Source organism: Melospiza georgiana, chromosome 6, assembly GCF_028018845.1.
Source record: "Melospiza georgiana isolate bMelGeo1 chromosome 6, bMelGeo1.pri, whole genome shotgun sequence".
NCBI lineage: Eukaryota > Metazoa > Chordata > Aves > Passeriformes > Passerellidae > Melospiza > Melospiza georgiana.
Window position 1 is genome coordinate 57,206,659 of NC_080435.1, and position 18,875 is coordinate 57,225,533.

General features: G+C 39.9%; 1 protein-coding gene across 3 annotated transcripts in view; it reads left to right on the forward strand.

Annotated features, from left to right (window-relative positions):
• Nucleotides 1-18,875, forward strand: part of ESR2 (estrogen receptor 2) — a 40,535-nt gene that overhangs the window by 14,000 nt on the left and 7,660 nt on the right. For all 3 annotated transcript variants that reach the window (XM_058026975.1, XM_058026974.1, XM_058026977.1), the window contains 4 exons: nucleotides 1,403-1,578; nucleotides 4,751-4,867; nucleotides 13,361-13,660; nucleotides 17,085-17,223. In XM_058026975.1, the coding sequence (XP_057882958.1) occupies nucleotides 1,403-1,578; nucleotides 4,751-4,867; nucleotides 13,361-13,660; nucleotides 17,085-17,223 (732 nt within the window). The remainder of the gene's footprint in view (nucleotides 1-1,402; nucleotides 1,579-4,750; nucleotides 4,868-13,360; nucleotides 13,661-17,084; nucleotides 17,224-18,875) is intronic.

The window sequence follows — 18,875 nt, forward strand, 5'->3', positions numbered from 1 at the left end:
GAATTTTTTATCAGGAAATTGGAGATCGCTCTCCTCAAAAACTTAGGAATTTGATGATTTTCACTTGGCATGTGGGTGTGTTTGTCCTTACCTCCTGTCATGAAACCTGCACAAAACCTACTTTTAATATATTAGTAAAAGCCTCTTTGACAGCACTTTCAGCATGTTTCTACTATTCTGTTTAAACTTGCCCTTGTTCTCTAGAAGTCATAAACCATGCTGCCTGCTGTCTTATCCCAACTGATTTTTCTTCTCCTCCTTAATCCTTCTAGAAAGTTGAATGAGGAAAATTCTAGAGTTCTGAAGTTCTGCCTCAATGCTTGAATTTATACCTATGGGTTGACTATACACCATTCCTTTTCTCAAACTCTGAGCTGCTCAGAGTTTGCACATAACACTCTTTTCTCTCTGTCTAGAAATTGCATTGACCCTGAAAGCACATTGTGCAAAACCCACCAAGAAAATGAGGTCCAGATAAAAAGGATACAATGGATTTACTTCCTATACCTAAACCAAACATTACTGATAATCCTAGCTCCTTTCCTCCTTTGTTTGTTTACAGGATCTTGGTGTCAGGAATTGGCTGTTTTTTCATGTTTTTTCCTGTTTTAATTTTAATCTCCTCATGAAGAATAGTTCCTGTATGTTGAAGTTGTTTGCAACACTTCAGGGATGTCTATATCTTACTAATTTATATAGAGCAACAATTTTTTTAACGTATGGAAGTATTTTATTCATTGTGTTTCTTCATTCTTCTTGTATTCAGACTTTTTGTTTAGCATCAGGGTGATCAACATGGGCTGAACAGAAAACATCATGAGCTGATCTTATAGGCTGAGATTCACACCTCAGTTATTTGTCTGCAGAATGTCATTGAACGAGTTAAGCCTCATGTAAAGGATGAAGCATTGGGAATGGATGTGTGTTGTAATTTTGCCTTACTAACAGGACAAAGCAACTGCATTTCTGTCCATTGTAGCATTTATAATATCAGTCTGAGCTGCCTGAGTTCTCCTTTTCCTGTGAAGCTCTCAAGAGGCAAAATCCACTTGGTTCACAAATTCCTGGACTTGCCTATTTCCAATAATTCTTCAAGACCCATCAGCATTCCATATGATTTTTCCCAGGGTTCATTGATTGATTCAGCAGCAGTCCAGGTTTATGCCTAAATCCTTCTAGTGTGTCATCACTGGGATCAGACTACATGTTTTAAATGCTTTATCTTGTCAGAAAAGGCTTAACAATGTTTCACACTATCCTGTCATCAGGAAGACTCTATAGAGAGTCAATATAGACTCTCTTTATAGAGAGAGAATAGAAGACAATGAAAAATTATGAAACTCTTTGCAGTGCACTTTAAATTTTTCCTCTTTTATAAGGTATGTTTTTTCTCTTCTATCAGAGAAACATTAAAAAGGAAAACTAATGGCAGTGACTGTACAAGCCCAATTGCAAATAATCCTGGCTCAAAGAAGGATGCCCACTTCTGTGCAGTCTGCAGTGACTATGCTTCAGGATACCACTATGGGGTCTGGTCCTGTGAAGGCTGCAAAGCATTTTTCAAAAGAAGCATTCAAGGTAAGACAAACAGGTTGTGATCATTTGCTTAAATAAATAGTTTCATGTGACCAGGGGCTGCAGCAGTTGACCTAGTAATGAGCTGCTCTGAAATCCTGGTGTCTGGTGCTCCATGCTGAAAATAGAGCAACACATGATTTGGGTGTTTTATCTCTTGGCTCTGATGTTATCAAGATCTGGAAATGTTACAGAGTGAGGAATTGATTTCTTTAGAGAAGAGGTGGAGTGCATAGCACAGTGAGGCCCTGCAGACCTGTGAATCTGATGGGAGTTGTGGCCTAGCTTAGTTGTAGTAATTGAGAATTAATTGTCATAGGCACAGTAAGAGCAGGCAATTATCTGGAGACTTTGCTTGCTGGGAGCTCTTCTTGACAAGAATCTATTGCCTGGAGCTGTTGAGTCACAGTGTACAATATCTACATACTGAGGAGGATGGAAAAATATGTCTAGCAAATATCAGGTGCTAACCTGGTTATCATTAATGCTCAGCCCCTCAGAGCCTGCACTGCAGTATCTCTTACCCTGACAGGCCTCTCTATCTAAGACTTCCACTTCCATGTTTAAATTCTTAAATATTTGCTATTTAGTTCAAGTTTGCTTCATGGCTACAGTATGAAGTAAATGTGGGGCTCCACATTTGCTGTCACAGCCAGTGGAAGTCACACAGTCACTGCATTGCAGATTTGGGGCACTTATTTTCTTTAACCTTGGCCCAGTTATCCTGATCTTTGGCCTCATCTCGGGTCTTTTGGTGGAAAATCATTTCTATTGACATTGGCTGCTACATGTGGATGCCAATGCAGAAAATCCTGCTGCTGTTTGATCTTTACTGTTCCTCTCCCACTTCTGCCTGCAGAGCCTTTAGGAATCTTCAGATATTTTCTTTTCGCTCAGTATGGCAGAGATGGTGCCACTAGGAGAATCAAATTTAATTCACAACTTGTTTTTGCCTTTTCAATTCATTGTGCAGATTCTGCACGGGTGAATAGTTATTTCTACAAGCTGGTACAAGTACTGTGGATTTCTAAAATAATTGAAGAGACTTTTGTGTCCATTTTGTCACAAATGGAGATTGAATTTGATCTCGAGGTGTTTTCTGTCAAGTCAGTGCTTTGCCTGCTCTGTGTTGCTCACATGTACTTGGGCCACCAGCAAGTTACCCACTGTGGTCTTTTGTACGCCTCAGTGTACCCTGTCAGGTAATGGTGTTTGTAATTCAAATGAAAGAATAAAAAAGGCACATAAAATAAAGCCAGTTCTTGGCATAAAACACTTACCGAGCACTCAGTTGCAACAGTTGTTATGCAGGATATTGTGTATTAAAATAAAAGACTTCTGGGCATGCCATAGAGCAAAATGTTGGCCTTATTAATGAAATTAAAATGAGAAATATGACTGAGCAACTGTGTGTGGTCTCCTTGGCTTGTCTGAGTTTGTAGTGTAGTCTGTCCCACATCACTGAACATCTGCCTGCAAGTTAAATTATCCCAAGGCCACAAGAGCTTTAAAACACTTTATAGTCCTGTGTGCAACAGAGAGTTTCTTCCTCCTCTCCCTCCATGTTGTGTGAAGAGTGATAAACAGTAATTTGTTTTTCAGTCGTATCTGCTAGCAAGAAATGGGACAAACTGTAACGTGATCTCTTCTTTTTAAAACTGTCAGTTCAAAAATTCAAGGTTAAAATAATTCTAATTTTGCATGGCAATAGACACAATGGTTCAGTTAAATAATTACTCTTGAGGACATGAACTCTTGGATTTTCACCAAGTGAAAAAAAAGAAAAATCACTCTAGTAGCTGTATTTTTGTCTGATCTTATTCTTGGTTGGGGAAAAAAACCCAAACCCAAACGAACTTAAAAAGCAGCTTGGGAGAAAAGATATTAAGAAAAGTAAATGAGTGAATATTTTTTGCATCTTTTGGTAATTGCTGCAAGAGATAGTTCCACTATTTGACAGGAGATTATTCAACTGTATTTACACCAGGAGTGTACCCAAGTCCAGTTTACAGTAATAAACCTTTGGACCAGATTATTGATTGATGAACTACAGTAACCTAAAGGGGTTTGGGTGGGAACGAGGTGAGATGGGAAAGAATAAGAAGAGAACAAAAGAGGCTGCAGTGAGAACTGATCAAAGTAAGATAAACACTTGTCCAGAATATCTGAAACTTACATCCTCTCCTTGTGCTTTTCTTTGTAGTTGCAGCATGCATTATTTCCTACTGGTCTCCTTTTATCTTGGCCTTTTTTTTTTTTTTGGTTAACTTTGGTCCAGGGTCAATCCTCCAAAGGCTTCTTCATTCCTGGAACTCCCCACGTCAGAGTTCAGTAAATAGAGCTGTAGTTTACTTAAATCTTTGCAGGACTGCTCTTTTCAAGTCTGCTGAAGAAAAAAATAAAAAAAGAAAATCTGATATCTGTGGTGGTGCTCACAGGGATCCCAGGACGAGGGAAGAGATGGGAATCGTGACTCCATGTTTCAGAAGGCTGATTTATTATTTTATGATATATATTATATTAAAAGAAAATTACATATTAGAACTATATTAAAATAATAGAAGAAATAATTTCATCAGAAGGCTAGCAAGGAATAGAAAAGGAATGCAATGATAATAAAATCTTGTGACTGCTTGTGAGCAGTCAAGGTTGTGGCCTTGACACAGGTGGCTGTCACTGGCCATCAAGTAAAAACAATTTCACATGCTGGGTAACAGTTCTCCAAATCACATTCCAAAGCAGCAAAATATGGAAAAGCTAGAGCTTCTCAGGAGAAAAGATCCTAGCAAAAGAATTTTTCATAAAATATATCTGTGACAGGTATATGCCAGCTATAGACTCCCAATATACAGTACAAAATTGGAGGTTGGGAGGAAATTTCCACCAGAGTGTATGTTCTATTTTCAAAAAATGAAAAATGAGTTGGTTTTGGAAGATGCTTGGTTGTCTGACAGTCACCACTATAAAGCTGAGTAATGATGTCTGGTTAATTTTGAGGCCCCTGGCTGATGTTTAATATATAGGACAAATATTAATTTTTGCATCAGTTAAATTAACGGAGCTTAGATACATCCACGCAAAAAAGCTGAGTTGTTTAAAGTTGAGAACACTCCTGATTTGGGAAATGACCAAGATGGTTGGAGATGTTAAATTTTCCCTTCTTGCCCTGCTGCAGGACACAACGATTACATCTGCCCAGCCACCAACCAGTGCACGATAGACAAAAACCGGCGCAAGAGCTGCCAGGCGTGCCGGCTGCGCAAGTGCTACGAAGTGGGGATGATGAAATGTGGTGAGTTGGGCATGCCTCTGCTCTCAGCTGGGGCTTTAGCTTTGTTTTGCTGTAGCTGGCTCTTAGCTTTGTTTTGTTCTTAGCTGGTTTTGGCTTTTTCTTCCCCTCAGCCAATCCCCTATCTTGTTTTCCTTTGGAATCCTAAGAAGGCTCAACAACTAAAGCAAGGTTTTATAGGAAGGAATTAACTGATTCTTAAAGCTGAAGACGACTTGTCATTTTCAAACCTGTGGGAAGGTGTAGGTTAAGAGTGAAAACCATATAACCTCTGCAGAGCTTTGGGGACACAAGCTGCTTCCATGCCGTGCAGAATGGGAAATAAAGAGCTGCTGCTTCCAGAACCTCCCAGAGGCAGCCTCTGCTGATGTGGGGTACAGGAGCCTGTGCTGTGCTCTGCTGCCTGCACGCACTGCCGGAGCAGCAGTGTCAGATCAGAGCAGCAGTGAATTAACCCAGCATTCCGCCTCTGGTGGGGGCAAGAGTGGGTGCCTCAGGAGGAGTGTAGGAATGAGAGCAGCACCCAAGAGGAATTGATGCTGTCAGCTCTCAGCTTCCAAAAATTAGTGGTGGGGGACATTAGTAAAATGATGGATTTCTCCATTTTCTCTTTTTAATCCTACAAAGGCTTAGAATCTACAACATTCCTCTGCAGTTCGGCCACCCATCCCTTGAAGAACCAGCTCTCTGGTTGCCAGGTTTTTGTGGGGGGCTTTGGTGGGACAGTGAGGGAAAGGCATTGGGAGGGCAGCTCCTTTTTGAGAACAAGCTATCTTCAGATGATGCCCCACAGCTCTTCCACCAAAAGAAATAGTGAACCACCACTGTTTGTCACTGCATCACTCAGAATTATCCAGCCTTTTCTTTCATCCCTGTCTAGTACTTACAGCAATGTGACTTCAATGCAGTTGATCATTCATAGATTATATTTTCAAAGTTACTTTTAAGAAGAAAATTATTTGAGAAACGTTTCAATCTAATGTATGTTTACAGTCAAAGTTTGCTGTTTCTTGTAGATTCCCCTATGTATGTAATAGAAACAGGCTGGGAAAATAACCCATAAGAACACTGGAGTGCAGAGGAGAAGGTCCCTGTGCTTGGCTCTCCATGATTTGCAGGCATGCATCTTGTTTCATCCCATTTAATGCAGACACCTATTTCTGTTTCAAAACTAGACACCATTTTCATCCTCCCACAGCTTTGATCTGCAGACTGTTTGCAAAATACGACTTCTTTCATTGGGAACATTGTTTAGAATTTCAGCCTGCATTTATTGCTGAACAATCAATGTCCATTTTTTCTTGCAACAACATTGTCTTTTACCATAGAGGCTCCTCTTCTCTTTGTTGTTAACAGCCTGATTTTGTTTAAAGACTGCATCATATGCCTCACAACCTTTGTTTTAGTTGGCTAAATAAAGCAAGAAAACTTCTCCTTTTGCAAAATAGGAAAGTAGATGAATCTGGAAATCATCAGGGTAGCTTGTCCCTCCACCTGCTCCAGGCAGAGATAACCCAATTTGCACTTGGATGCCCAGAATCATGGGCAGCCTTCTGGTGCCTCTCCTCCCTGCAGTGGCACTGACACATTGCTGCTGCTGCAGGAGCTTCCCTCTGCTCACACCCAGGATCAGATTTGCCTTTCCCAAGGTAACATCCTGCTGGCAGTTCATAATCACTCCATGATCTGTTGTGACTGCAGTCACCCCGTTCATTCCTAGCTGACAACTCCCAGAGCAGAACTGAAATTTCAACTGTTCCTTGAATTATTTTTGTACTCCTCAAGTACATTTGGTTTCTTCTGCTCAAGTCAGAGGCTTCTTTCTATGTGAAGCTCCTGTCTTTTCCCTCAGTGATGGTCCATCTCAACTTTATTGGTGTTTGGTCTTACCTCCAGCAAGGAAAGACTTATGCCTGCAACTCAGATTCCTTTCAAAACCTTTCTGAATGGTGCCACTGTCTTTTGGTCATTTTTATGACTCAGAATTTTGCTCAAAGTTTTTCCAAGGGAGCTTTCTATAAAGCCCCAGTTTTGGAGTTGGAAAGGTTTGGTAAAAATTGATTCCACAATGATATTATAAGGTAGACCTCCACCATGCTTGCCTTAAATTAATCCTTTTATTCTAGCTGTCCAAAAAGTCCTGGTGTGTGATTAGACCTCATAGGCACTATGGTATTACAAGTAATAAATTATAGTGTGCACTTATGTCCTAGCTTGTGTTCCCTTGAATCTTGTCACATATTCATAAACATGTTTTTTCTACCATAATGATTGTCTGCAGGATATTGATGACTTTGCCAGAAAAAAAAGATTGAAACAATAACTGAAAAAAACCCTGTATTTTTAAATAATTAGTTTTTAAAATAGTAGCACTAAAGCTTGAAACTCTCAAGAATTTAATTTGAGAATCAATTTATTTTCAGAAAAAGAACAAAAAAATTACTCAGAACTGTCTGAGTCACCTGATGAGTTAAGTGGCAGCTGTGAGTAATGCTGGTGTATGGACACATGGTGACAGACATTTAAAGCAGACAGATTTTAAGGCAGTATTTCTTGCATGAGATGTAAATGCCATTTCCTACAAACCAGAGTGATTATCTCCCAGACATTTTCTCACAAGAATCGTGCTTCAATAAAAACTTTTTATTGTAGAAAGCCATAAAAGAGAACACTTTGTTTTTAATGAAGGCTTTTTTGCATCTCTGCTCCTTTCTGAGGTCACTTAGTGAAAGCATTGGTTCACATCTGCTAAAGCCCTGGATGGGATGGAATGGTTTGTGAGTGCATTTCTGCTCAGTGGAGATTTGTGTCCAGCACAAGTGATAAAAGAGGTTCAATTGCCACTTTGTAGTTTGAGAGCTCTTCATAAAATTTGTGCACCATTCCCATCATAACTTTAAATCCTTGCTTTGCATATTATCAATAGACAACTCGAGAGAAAACACGCACTTAGGAACTTGTTTAAAACAAGTTTGTGTGCTTAAATCTGATTAAGCAGTACAGGTCATCTATGCAGTAGGAGAAGGCAGAAAAGTGTTGCTCTACAGCTTCTTGGTCTGAAATTCTCTTGTTTATCATCACCTTCAGAAATGTTAAGAAGTCAGCCCAACAAGCCACAGGTATTTTGGTGGAGGCCAGCTTGGGGTGCCTTGTATTGAGGTGATACTGGATTTTCTTATGAAAAATAGAAAATACTCATTTATAATATGAAAATATTCATATATCATTGCCAAAAGCACATGGGTCATAGACATTGCATCAGCCAATTCCTCTGCAGGAAATCTACATTCCCTGCTGTTCCAAACAAGGAAGCTACTGCTAAAGTTTGGCAGTAGGACTCCTAACAGTGGTAGAAAAATAATTAACAAAAAAATTGCACTATCATTAGGAACAAAGAAAACAGAAAAACTGCAGTAAGCTCTGCCCAGAAAACTTGAATAAAACAGACAGGATAAAACTGATCTTCCCTTGGAGCCTTCTGGTGTTTACCTGGGGAGCTGAAATGGACTTGGACTGTTTGTCAAAGGCAGTGAAGAAGAGGGGAGTTGCTCCATCACTTTTCACTCTTGGGAGCAGTTATGCTTTGCTTTTGGTTTGCTTCCTGAAGCTCAAATAGAATAAAATAAATAGGCTCAAATAAAACTCCTTCTTTCACAAGGAGTTTTCAGTTTCCCTGACTTTCATTTCCCTCCTCTGCACTGCTCCTGTATCTTTTCCCCTGTGTGTCAGTTCTCAGCATGTTGAAATTGCTCCAAAGGTGAAGCTCCTTTCAGCCCTGAGCGAGGAGGCTGAGAGGCCACACTCAAGTGATGGAGAGATGCTGCTCTTGAATAATTTCACAAGTTTGCAGGGAGGAAAACAGATTTCTCTGTGGGCTGGTTCAGGATTTGGCCCTTTCTCCTGTCTGTGGGCAGCTGAAATACTCCAAAGTACTTTACACACAGAAAATAAGTGGGGACAAAATGTTTCAAGGCATTCTCTGGACATCAGATGTATTAATTGAATTTCAGCTTTTATAGCAATCACTAGAATTTCTGCTCACATTCTCATGTGCACACAGGCAGACAGCAGCTCCTTTGTCAGTGGCTCCACTCTTGAGAATTCAATTTGAGAGCCTGCTCTGGAGTGTGTACTCACCAGAACATTTGCATTTGCTTTGAAAGGTGGCTGGAGTGATCATGATTTACCAGTGAGTACTGGAGCAGGTTTATACTCAGATTCTTTCAAAAACTGACTATAAAATACCCAGGGGTAGAATCTGCAGCTGCTACAGAACTGGTTGGTTTTATGAGCCATTGCCAGGGACCAAAATCAGTGTGAAGGGCAACATACCACATAGCTTCCTACCATATCAGACAGCATTTGTGATTTTCAGAGAATTTGCAAAGCTTGAAAAATAGTGTGTTTCTCTGCCAGCAATACCTGCTGTGGCTGAGTGAACAACAAGCTCATTTTAATGACCTTTTTTCAATGTGCTTCACTCCTTATATCTTGGGGTCATTTACTAATGGTCTGTGGTGCTGCAGCTCAAGGTCTTGCCCTTGGCCCAGCATTCTCAGCTGAATTCAGCAATTTTCTTGCACAAAACAGCTCTAAATAAGGAGACTGTGGTAGGAAGAATGAGGGATTTGATCATTTTGCACTCCTGCAATTGGCTGAATTACCTTTATAGAAATGAATGTTAGATATTAAGAACAGGGAGTTTGTAGTAAAGTTAAAGATAGCCCCTAATCTGGGAAGATGTATTTTATTTCTCTGCCTTTGCACGCATTGATCCACATCTCTGAATCTGCTTAAGCAAAACATTAGGCTGGTCAATAATTATTTGTAACATATATTTTTATAAACAGTTATACATGTCTGTAGTATGCTAATATATATATATAAGTAAGATTTCTTGGTCCTGCCTAAACTTTGAATTTGAATAGAAAGAAAAGAACTTCCTTTTTGTTGTTGTAAGCTGTTGTTTTAAATGGAAAGCCTGGTGTTTTCTGCTGTGTCAGCTGACTAGAAAATGTAAACGTAGCTTTCTTTTACTTTAAATGCAAGCAGAAAAAATAGAAAGCATTAATAAATGGTATATCTTTTAAGTATCTTTTATGCACACTGCTCATTCATTCAGCCTACTTCTGTTTGGCAAGATATGGTGAATAAAAACCACCACAAATAACTCAGAATCTGCTTTGGCTGGGTTTTTTCCCATCTTGTTTTTTGTCATCAGTTATATTTTCTTTAGTAGCAAGTTTTTATGCAGACATGTAATACTCCTAGTCTGCCTTTCTGGACTGGTAATGTTATTATAGAAATTTGGTAAATGTTTTAAATTGAGCATATTTTATGTAATTAATTGGTTATATAAGAAACTTGATGCAGTTTAATAACATAAAGTAATTTAAAGGGGTTTGTTAGTTCCTAGTAAGAACCCTCCACAAGTTGTGAGACCTTTAATACTCTCAAAATCAGAACCTGATTGAATTATCTTTAGATGGAGCACTGAGTGCAACTGTGCAGATGGAAATTGCTCAAAATTTTCTCAATTAGAACAGAATGATGAAATTCTTTTTAAATTGCTTCTAAGTTTAATTTCTTTGATATTCATCAAAGTATCTGCTCAATTATCTGTGTGTTTATATTGTCTGTATATTTATATAAGCTGAAAGTTATATTTATAGGCTACAAAATGTTATTTAAAGATCTTTACAACAGTGAATTGGAAAGGGTAACTCAGATAACGCATGTCACAGAGTATTTGGTATTTTTGCATAGCCCAAGAAAATTTTTACTCTATTCTGCCCATGGCTTTTATTCCCTTTGCTATTTTTTTTGTTCTGTGTTTCAAGGTGCCCCTGGGAAATGTGCTTCAGGTTTCTAAACAGTGAAAACAATGTGATTTCTTTCTTTATGGTTATGGTCCCTCCCATGCTGTGGAGATCAGAGCCCTGCATCTCTGTAGGCAGAGCACCTGGTACCTGGGCATCTCCTCATCTGTCCCCAGCTGCACTCTCATTCCAGTTGCCCTCTTCCCTCTCAGCCTCTACTTTTTGTGTTCCCTGATGGAAAATACATGCTTTCTGTGCATTGCATGATTTCAGAACAGAAATAATTCTAGTATTTTTTGGAAGCTTACAAACCACTTTAAGATTTTCCTCTTGACCTTTGTGCATTAGGCAAGAGATGAGGCTTAGCACAGAGTTCACTACATGATCCAGGTGTCTTTGTAGAAAATAGTGGCCTTTGACTCTCCTCAGGAAGGATTTGCCCAGACTGATGGTGGGAGAAATTGCTTTGTTACTTCTGTAGTTCAGGGAACATTTTTTGGGTATTTTCATCAAGTCTCATTCCATGAATCTACATAAGGTAATGTCTCGTGCTCTGTCTGTCTCTGCTGGTATGTTATATTCCCTTAGCTGCTATTCATCTGCTCTGGCAGCTTCTAGCTAGTTGTCATTTGGCTAAACATTTGGTTCCACAAATTATTTATTTCCTTCAATCCATTATTTGTGCAAATTTCCTGTCTGCACTCAGCCCATTTCATCCTACCCACATCCCTTTCAAAGTTGCAAAACCATCCTTTCTCCAAATGGTGCAGACCTGAAGCTGGACTAATTCCAAATGGTCCCACTTGGATAGCTCTGTGCCTGAGGTCTGTTCATCAAACCAGCTTTGCCTGTTGGGCTTCTCCAATCTCTTGGATTTCCAGGCAAAGAATGTTCTCCAATATTGGGAACTTCTTTAATGAGAACTTCTTTAACTTTCCCCTGCATCCAACATGGTTTACTGAACAGGCAGCAAGTGAGAGAGTGAGAGCCGTGGACAACTGAAAAGTTCACATCCTGAAAATCCTGGAATACTCAGTTGGTCCTTATTCAGTCAGGCTGTTCCTGAGTGGCCTTTGCATTCACCTCTCCACACTGACCCAGATGCTGTTTGGCAGCTGCTGAAGGTGTGACAGGACTGTGACCTGAGAGCCACCTCCACCTGAGCCTGAGAGTCACCCAGCATCTTATTGAGCAAGACAAAGCCTTGTCAACAGCATCTGAAATTAATTTTTTGTGTCCCCACTGCCCTTAATTTTTATTTGGCTAATGTTAGGACTTCTTTGCTAGCTGAAGTAGAACTATAGCTGAGTATTTTATGAATATTATGGTTTTGGAGAAACTTTTAGACTCTTTCCGTGGAAGCTACGCAAAAACAGGTAACAGTGATGCTACCAAAAACACTGACCAAGAATTGGACAATGTTTAAATTTGAATTAATTAAATCTGGGAATGTAAAGGACTGCTCTTTGCAACAGAAATAGCCTTCTGCAGACAGAACTCCACACAGGGTCTTTGCTCTTAGTTGTAGATATCTGAATTCCCTTTGGAGAAACTCCTGCTGGCTTTTTGGGGTATGGGCAGAAAATGGGTTGAATCTTGTGAATCCCTGGCTGACCATCCAGCTAACTCTGAGGCCCAGCTGTGCTTGTTCCTGAGGCATTTTAATCTGTAACCTGGCCCAGACTTTCAAGTTTTTTATTCCTCCAGATTATATATAAAGTAAAATTTAAAATCAGCTATCTTTATTTGCCTTTAAAGATCTGATTTATATCTTTTTGATGTCCATGGGAGTTGTCCACTGGACTTTTGAACCGAGCTAACTGAGGTTCAAAACCAAACATTTTTAAACTTTATTTTTGTTTAGCAGAATAAACAAAACCCCTCAACTGAAGTCAGTAGGGACAAAGTTAAGTCCATGCTGAATATCCTAGAGACTTAATGTTCAATATTACAACAGCCAATATTAAAGGGTTTTCCTCCTTCTCCCCAAACATTTGTGTTGGGACCCAGGACATTCCTCTGGCTGCCCTGGGTGATTCAGGACCCTGGCAAGGGGCTCAGAGACCTTGGCACAGAGTCAAAAACACCTGTGCCTTCAATCTTAGCCCATGGAAAAAATTAGCAACTTTGTGTGAAGATTTACAAGCCACAAGAATTTGAGTATAATGATAGTGAATTTGTCACCGGGTGAAAAAGTAGAATTTGGGGGTTTTAGAATGAGGGGGTTCAAGAGGTAAGTAATGGAGGAATCTGAGCCTCTCCTGTCCTTCTTCTCCTTCTTCTTGTCCTTCATCTTCTGCTGTGATGGTGACACTTCTGGATTGGTTTAGAGTAGAGACAGGCTGTCTAACATAGGTGATAGGTATTGGAAAATTATTGTAAATAAAGTACATGTAGTTCTTAGTATAAAAAAGTTAACACTACCCCCAGGGCAGGTGTTGTGCCACAACTTGACCTGCTGGTGAGAGAAAGAATATAATAGATAAGAAAAAATAAACAACCTCGAAGAGCAGAACCGACGAATCTCGACTTCTTCAGTCACAGGACTGGAAAAAAGAGACTTTCTAACACCTTGGGGTCATCTCGACCACAGAAACCTGAGACATTTGGGTTTACACAGGGGAGGAAAACTCTGTGGGGAAAAACCCTCCAATGCAACGCGTGGTTCTCGTGGCAGGCTCCAGGAGGGAACGCTGCGGGTACCGGATCCTGCGGAGCCACCGCAGCGCCGAGGAGCGCGCGCACTGCCTGGGCAGGGCCCGGAGGTACAACGAGGCGGCCACGAGGGTGAAGGAGATCCTGCTGAGCGCCCTCAGCCCCGAGCAGTTCGTGCTGACCCTGCTGGAGGCAGAGCCGCCCCACGTGCTGGTCAGCAGGCCCAGCAAACCCTTCACCGAGGCCTCCATGATGATGTCCCTGACCAAGCTGGCGGACAAAGAGCTGGTGCACATGATCGGCTGGGCCAAGAAGATTCCTGGTGAGGAATTTTGTTTGTTTTGGTCCATGGTTTGGTTTGTTTTGGTCCATGGTTCGGTTTGGTTTTGGTCCATGGTTTTGTTTGTTTTGGTCAATGGTTTGGTTTGTTTTGGTCAATGGTTCGGTTTGGTTTTGGTCCATGGTTTTGTTTGTTTTGGTCCATGGTTGGGTTTGGTTTTGGTCCATGGTTTTGTTTGTTTTGGTCAATGGTTTTACCCAGCAGTGTGTCCTCTGCTCTGACGTGACAGAGCTGCACAGTAGGTGCATGGTATATGTGACAAACACCAATCATTTGTTTTTAAAATTTTAAAATTTTAATAGTAATAAAATGGTTATAAGAATAATAATATAATTAGAGTAATAGAAATTTGGACAATTAGGATTTAGGACAATATGAGACAATAAGAACAAAGAGTTACGGACGGTCTGGGTACCTTTTCTGGGCAAAATAAGCCCAAAAAAGGACACCCATTAATAAAGATTAACCCTTTAAAACAATAGCCTGTTGCGTATTCATACATGATGCATAAATTCCATTCAAACACAGGATTCTGTCTGGTCAGTGTCAACTTCTTCCTCTGAATCCTAATGGTATCATCATAGCTGAGCGAGGCAGGAAGAAGTTCATTTCTTCTGATAATGGGGCAAATAAAAACTTTTTATTGGCAGTAAGAGAACTGTATGAAGAAAACCCATTGAAGCAGTCAAACCCCTTCAAAACAGTTTTTGGGAATGCTGACACTTTGTTGTCTCTGTTTGTTTTTTCTATTCACTCCTGTTATGGAGAACAGAAATAAACAGCATTTTAGAGCAATGCCAAAAATAGATGGGATGTTTAATATACACCCAATTATAAGTGACACTGCTGTATCACACGGCAGTCAGACCATTAACTTCAATGTGGACTGATTTTTTTGTTTTTCATTAAAAAGCTGTGATGACTAACGCTGAGGACATGGAATTTTATTTTTCAAAAACTCTTGCCTGTAGGTAATCATGCCGATCCCTGCCTGGTTCCTAGAGGTAAGGTCTTTAGGAAAAAATAGAGAGCTCTTGACTAATGGCCCAGTGAGCAGTAATTTTACTTTTTGAAAAGCTGAATATTTGCTTTTGTGTACTCAGGTTAGAAGTCCATTGTCATCTCAAAGTTATTATTGGATATTATTTTGATACTCATTGGAGGTGAAAAAAAATATTATTGTATTAACAGTAGCTTTTTGCATAAATAGGAGAAAAAGCATGTTCATATTTTGTGGGTTTTTAGTGTTTAATATTTAATGACACTCTTTTGTTATGAATTTTACTCTGTGGCTGTATTTTTGTTCTGGACTTTCAGCCTAATAGAGTTTATTTTTTTGTTGCTCACTCAAATAGAAGCTGACATCTGGATTTTTTTCCTTCTGAATTCCAAGTATTTTAATTCTCAGTTGTCAGGCAGCAGAACACATCTTCTGTAATTGCCTTTTGCTTTGCTGACCTAGTCTAAAAGAGTTTACATGGTTCATTGCTGAAGCTGTATTGCAGATCAATAAGATGTTGTCACAATATCGAAATTTGGGTTCATTATGCAGCCCAGTGTGTTGCTGACCAGAGCACTGTGTCTTTTCCTAGGTTTTACACATCCAGCGCAAGGGTTTTTTTTCTTCTCTGTCTTAGCAATCTATAATTAAATTATAAGAAATAGAGCCCACAATCTAAAGGATGTCTAATACAACCAGAGAAAAATTATTAGGTTAATGTAGTCTGGAGGAAATAAAATGGGGCTCCTGAGGCTGCAGTGAAAGCTGTGGTGGCTGTCCTGCACCTTTGGAGCATGAGATTTGTTAGGAAAAAGAGAATTAGAGTCCTTTTAACAGCTGTGCTCAATGGCCACAGCTCCACAGCTGCTGCCACTGATAATGTGAATTTAGCAGATGACATCTGTGATAAATCTGGATCTTCAAGAACCTGGAGATTGAACCCTTGGACTTGGTCTGACATCACTCAACTGAGAGAGTCTTTAAACCTGATAATTCCTTGTTTGTGCTAGAGAAATCAGTACATGGCAGTGTAAATGTTTATTTAAATAGACTCTGAAATGTCTTTGGGCTGTTGTTTCCCAGGAAACTGGCACTGTCAGTTTCTGAACTGTTTCACACTTCCATGAATATTTCCCTAAATGCAGTTTTAAATGATGAGTGTGTGCGGCAGATAATCTGTTGTTGGCTGTGTGTTCTGCAGTAAATTCTGTGACAGTGGAACCCAGGAGGGAAGGCACCACTCCTGGCTCCTGTTTATCCCTGCTATGAAACCAGAGGCAAGGCTGCCCCAGCTCTGGAAAGCAGCACATTCAGTGATGATAAAAGTGAGCATTGCCCAGTTCATGTCAGCCCTGGCTGTCACTGACTGTCCTCCAGCTGAGTCCTGTAATAAGATTAAAATGCACGGAGCATTTGTATAAATTACTGACAGAGAGATTCTTTGGCAGCCCAAATGTCCTGTGTGTGTTTTAACACCTCAGACAGCCAGGAAGAACTTCAGGAAACCAATCTGCCATGGCCAGGCTGTGCCTGGATTTGTCACCAAGCAGTGTCAGAGATGGCAGCTCATCTGAAAATGGAGCACCTTTGCCAAAGGCCCAAGCTAAAGAAGCTCAGCTTTGAAAAGTGTGGCCTGATCTTGTTTTTGATCACTGAGCAGCTCTTCCTCATATCTGTGTTTTCCTCTAGTCTGTTTTCCCACCCATGTTTTGATAATTTACACTTCTGATCTTTTGGTTTGGAGCGTATGAATTTTATTTCTCCTATTTTGTCCTTTGACTTCTAAGCATTATTTTTTCCACAGTCTTTTTTTTTGGTCTGTTTGTTTTTCCCAGGGGAAGGGAAAAGGTGGGCTCTGGCTGTGCTGCAGAGTTATCTGAGGCCTTGCTAAAAGTTCTGGGGAGAAATGAATCATGGAATCATGGAATGAAGGGACCTCAAAGATCACCTTGTTTCAACTCCCTGCCATGTGCAGGGGCACCTTCCCCCATCCCAGGCTGCTCAGAGCCCCATCCAGCCTGAACATTTCCAGGGATGGGGCAGCCACAGCTTCTCTGGGCAACCTGTGCCAGGGCCTCACCCTCACAGTATTTCTTCTAGCATCTCTCCTCCTTTAGGACAAGAAATAAAGCAGGTGACTCTGCAGTCATTTGAGTTTCACCAGGTGTATGGGGCTAATTGCACTAAAACACCACTCTGCTTTATTCCAGATATTTTGTAGATGATGATAATTGCAAATATTTTGGTTCCTGTTTGAAGTGGCAGCCTGCCACTGTGGATGTCAGTGCTCCCTTATCTTTACAACCCATAGGTCTTTCTGGCTTTTTTTTTGTTTCTCATATACTCATTTTTCTTTATTAAAACAGACATTTAACAAGTTATTTTATACTATTTGCATCACTTTAGGCTTCATTGATCTCAGCCTCTATGACCAAGTGAGGCTCTTGGAGAGCTGCTGGATGGAAGTTCTGATGATTGGTTTGATGTGGAGATCCATCGACCATCCTGGGAAACTGATTTTTGCACCAGACCTTGTATTAGACAGGTAAGAGGAATAAATTTATTGAGAACACTTCAAATTAGCATGGTTGAAGGTGGGGAAGAGGATTAAACATGGCAGATGTTATTAATACTTCACCTAACAATATAATTTACTTGTGCTTGTAACAATCATGTCCTGAAGTTCCACATCCTTACAGGGGTTAAGGAATGCTAAGCTTTAAAAGCATTGTTGAACTTGCAAATTCCTGAACTCCTCTAGCACTGAGTGTGAAGTTTCTCACACTCAGTAATTTTTTCCCATCTTTTGGTGGTTTTGTTCCCTTTGTTCCAGGTCTCATATGCTGAATGTCAATACAGCAACACAAGACACTACTACTACATTGTCCATTTGTCCCTACATCCCTCATTAAAAAGAAGATGCAATGTCAGGCAATATTTTAATTATTTTAAATAGGCTTCATGCCTGTTTTGTTCCTGCCACTACAGCAGACTTCATAGTTAGCTGTAATAGTGAACATTGGAGCACTAGCTGAGAGGGATTGCTGTTGGATACTAAGAATATTTTTTCAAGCTCCAGCAGAATGTTTTCAAATTTAAAGATTATTTCTCCATAGCATCATGTACCAGGAAGGAAGAATATGGATTAGTAAGGATGTTTTTTTACAGAACCTTAGAAAGATTTGACCTGTGCTTCACATTGGTAAAAACTTTGTGAAGCAATCTACTCTCTTAGGTAGTTTTAAAATATTTTTTCAACCTGGGGAAATTCAGATTTGCACCAGTTCTGTAACTTGCAATCAATAATTATCATTGTAGATACAATAGGCAAAATAAGCTAACAAGAAAAAAATTATAAAACAGAGGAAATAAATATTATTTGCTCGTATAAAATTCAATGCAAGGACATGCTGCACTGTTCAGTGCAATGACCAGAAAATGATGAAAATGTACGATACATTTAATTGCTCAAGAGTTAATATGTGCTGAATAGATTAAGAATATTTGATGCATTTCTTCATTTCCTCAAGACATGGCAGAGTGGGAGCTTACAAGTGTCTGGGCATGCTGTAATTGTATTCAGGGCATCCTTATATGAACCTGGTCTGTAACTTGACTGTTTTTATCTTACAGAGGATAAGTTCTAAGCTGAACTTAGAATCCCAGAATGGTTTGGCTTGGAAGGGACCTTAAAAATCATCTCATTCCCTAAATAAAAGCTCAATATTCTTTGCTATGAGGAACACAGGAAACTGGGCAATAAAAAATACTTTTTGCAGGCAGAACCTGCTGCCCCAGGTGGTGTAACCTGCATGTTCCTGCCTCCAGCCCGAAGGCTCAGCACCTTTTTCTTGGGATCCAGTAAATTTATTTCATTCTCCTGCACTGCTGTGTTTAAATCTGTCTTGTCTTAAAAATGTTGCAGAGAAAAAAATCTCCTGTGACAAAGAGGATAAGGAGCCTCCCTTTGAATACTGCTGTTGTAGAGCTTAATCAATTTTTTTAGTCCAGTACATATAAAACAAAACTAACAAAAAAACTGAAACAGCAACTTCAGTAGCTTGAGATTTGCCACTGCTGAATTTTAAACAAATAGGAATGACTTGTTTGGGGTGTTTTTCAGATCTGAAAATAAGACCACTTCTCATGTCCAAGATGGGGAAAGTTGCATTCTGTAAATATTTGCAAATATAAAAA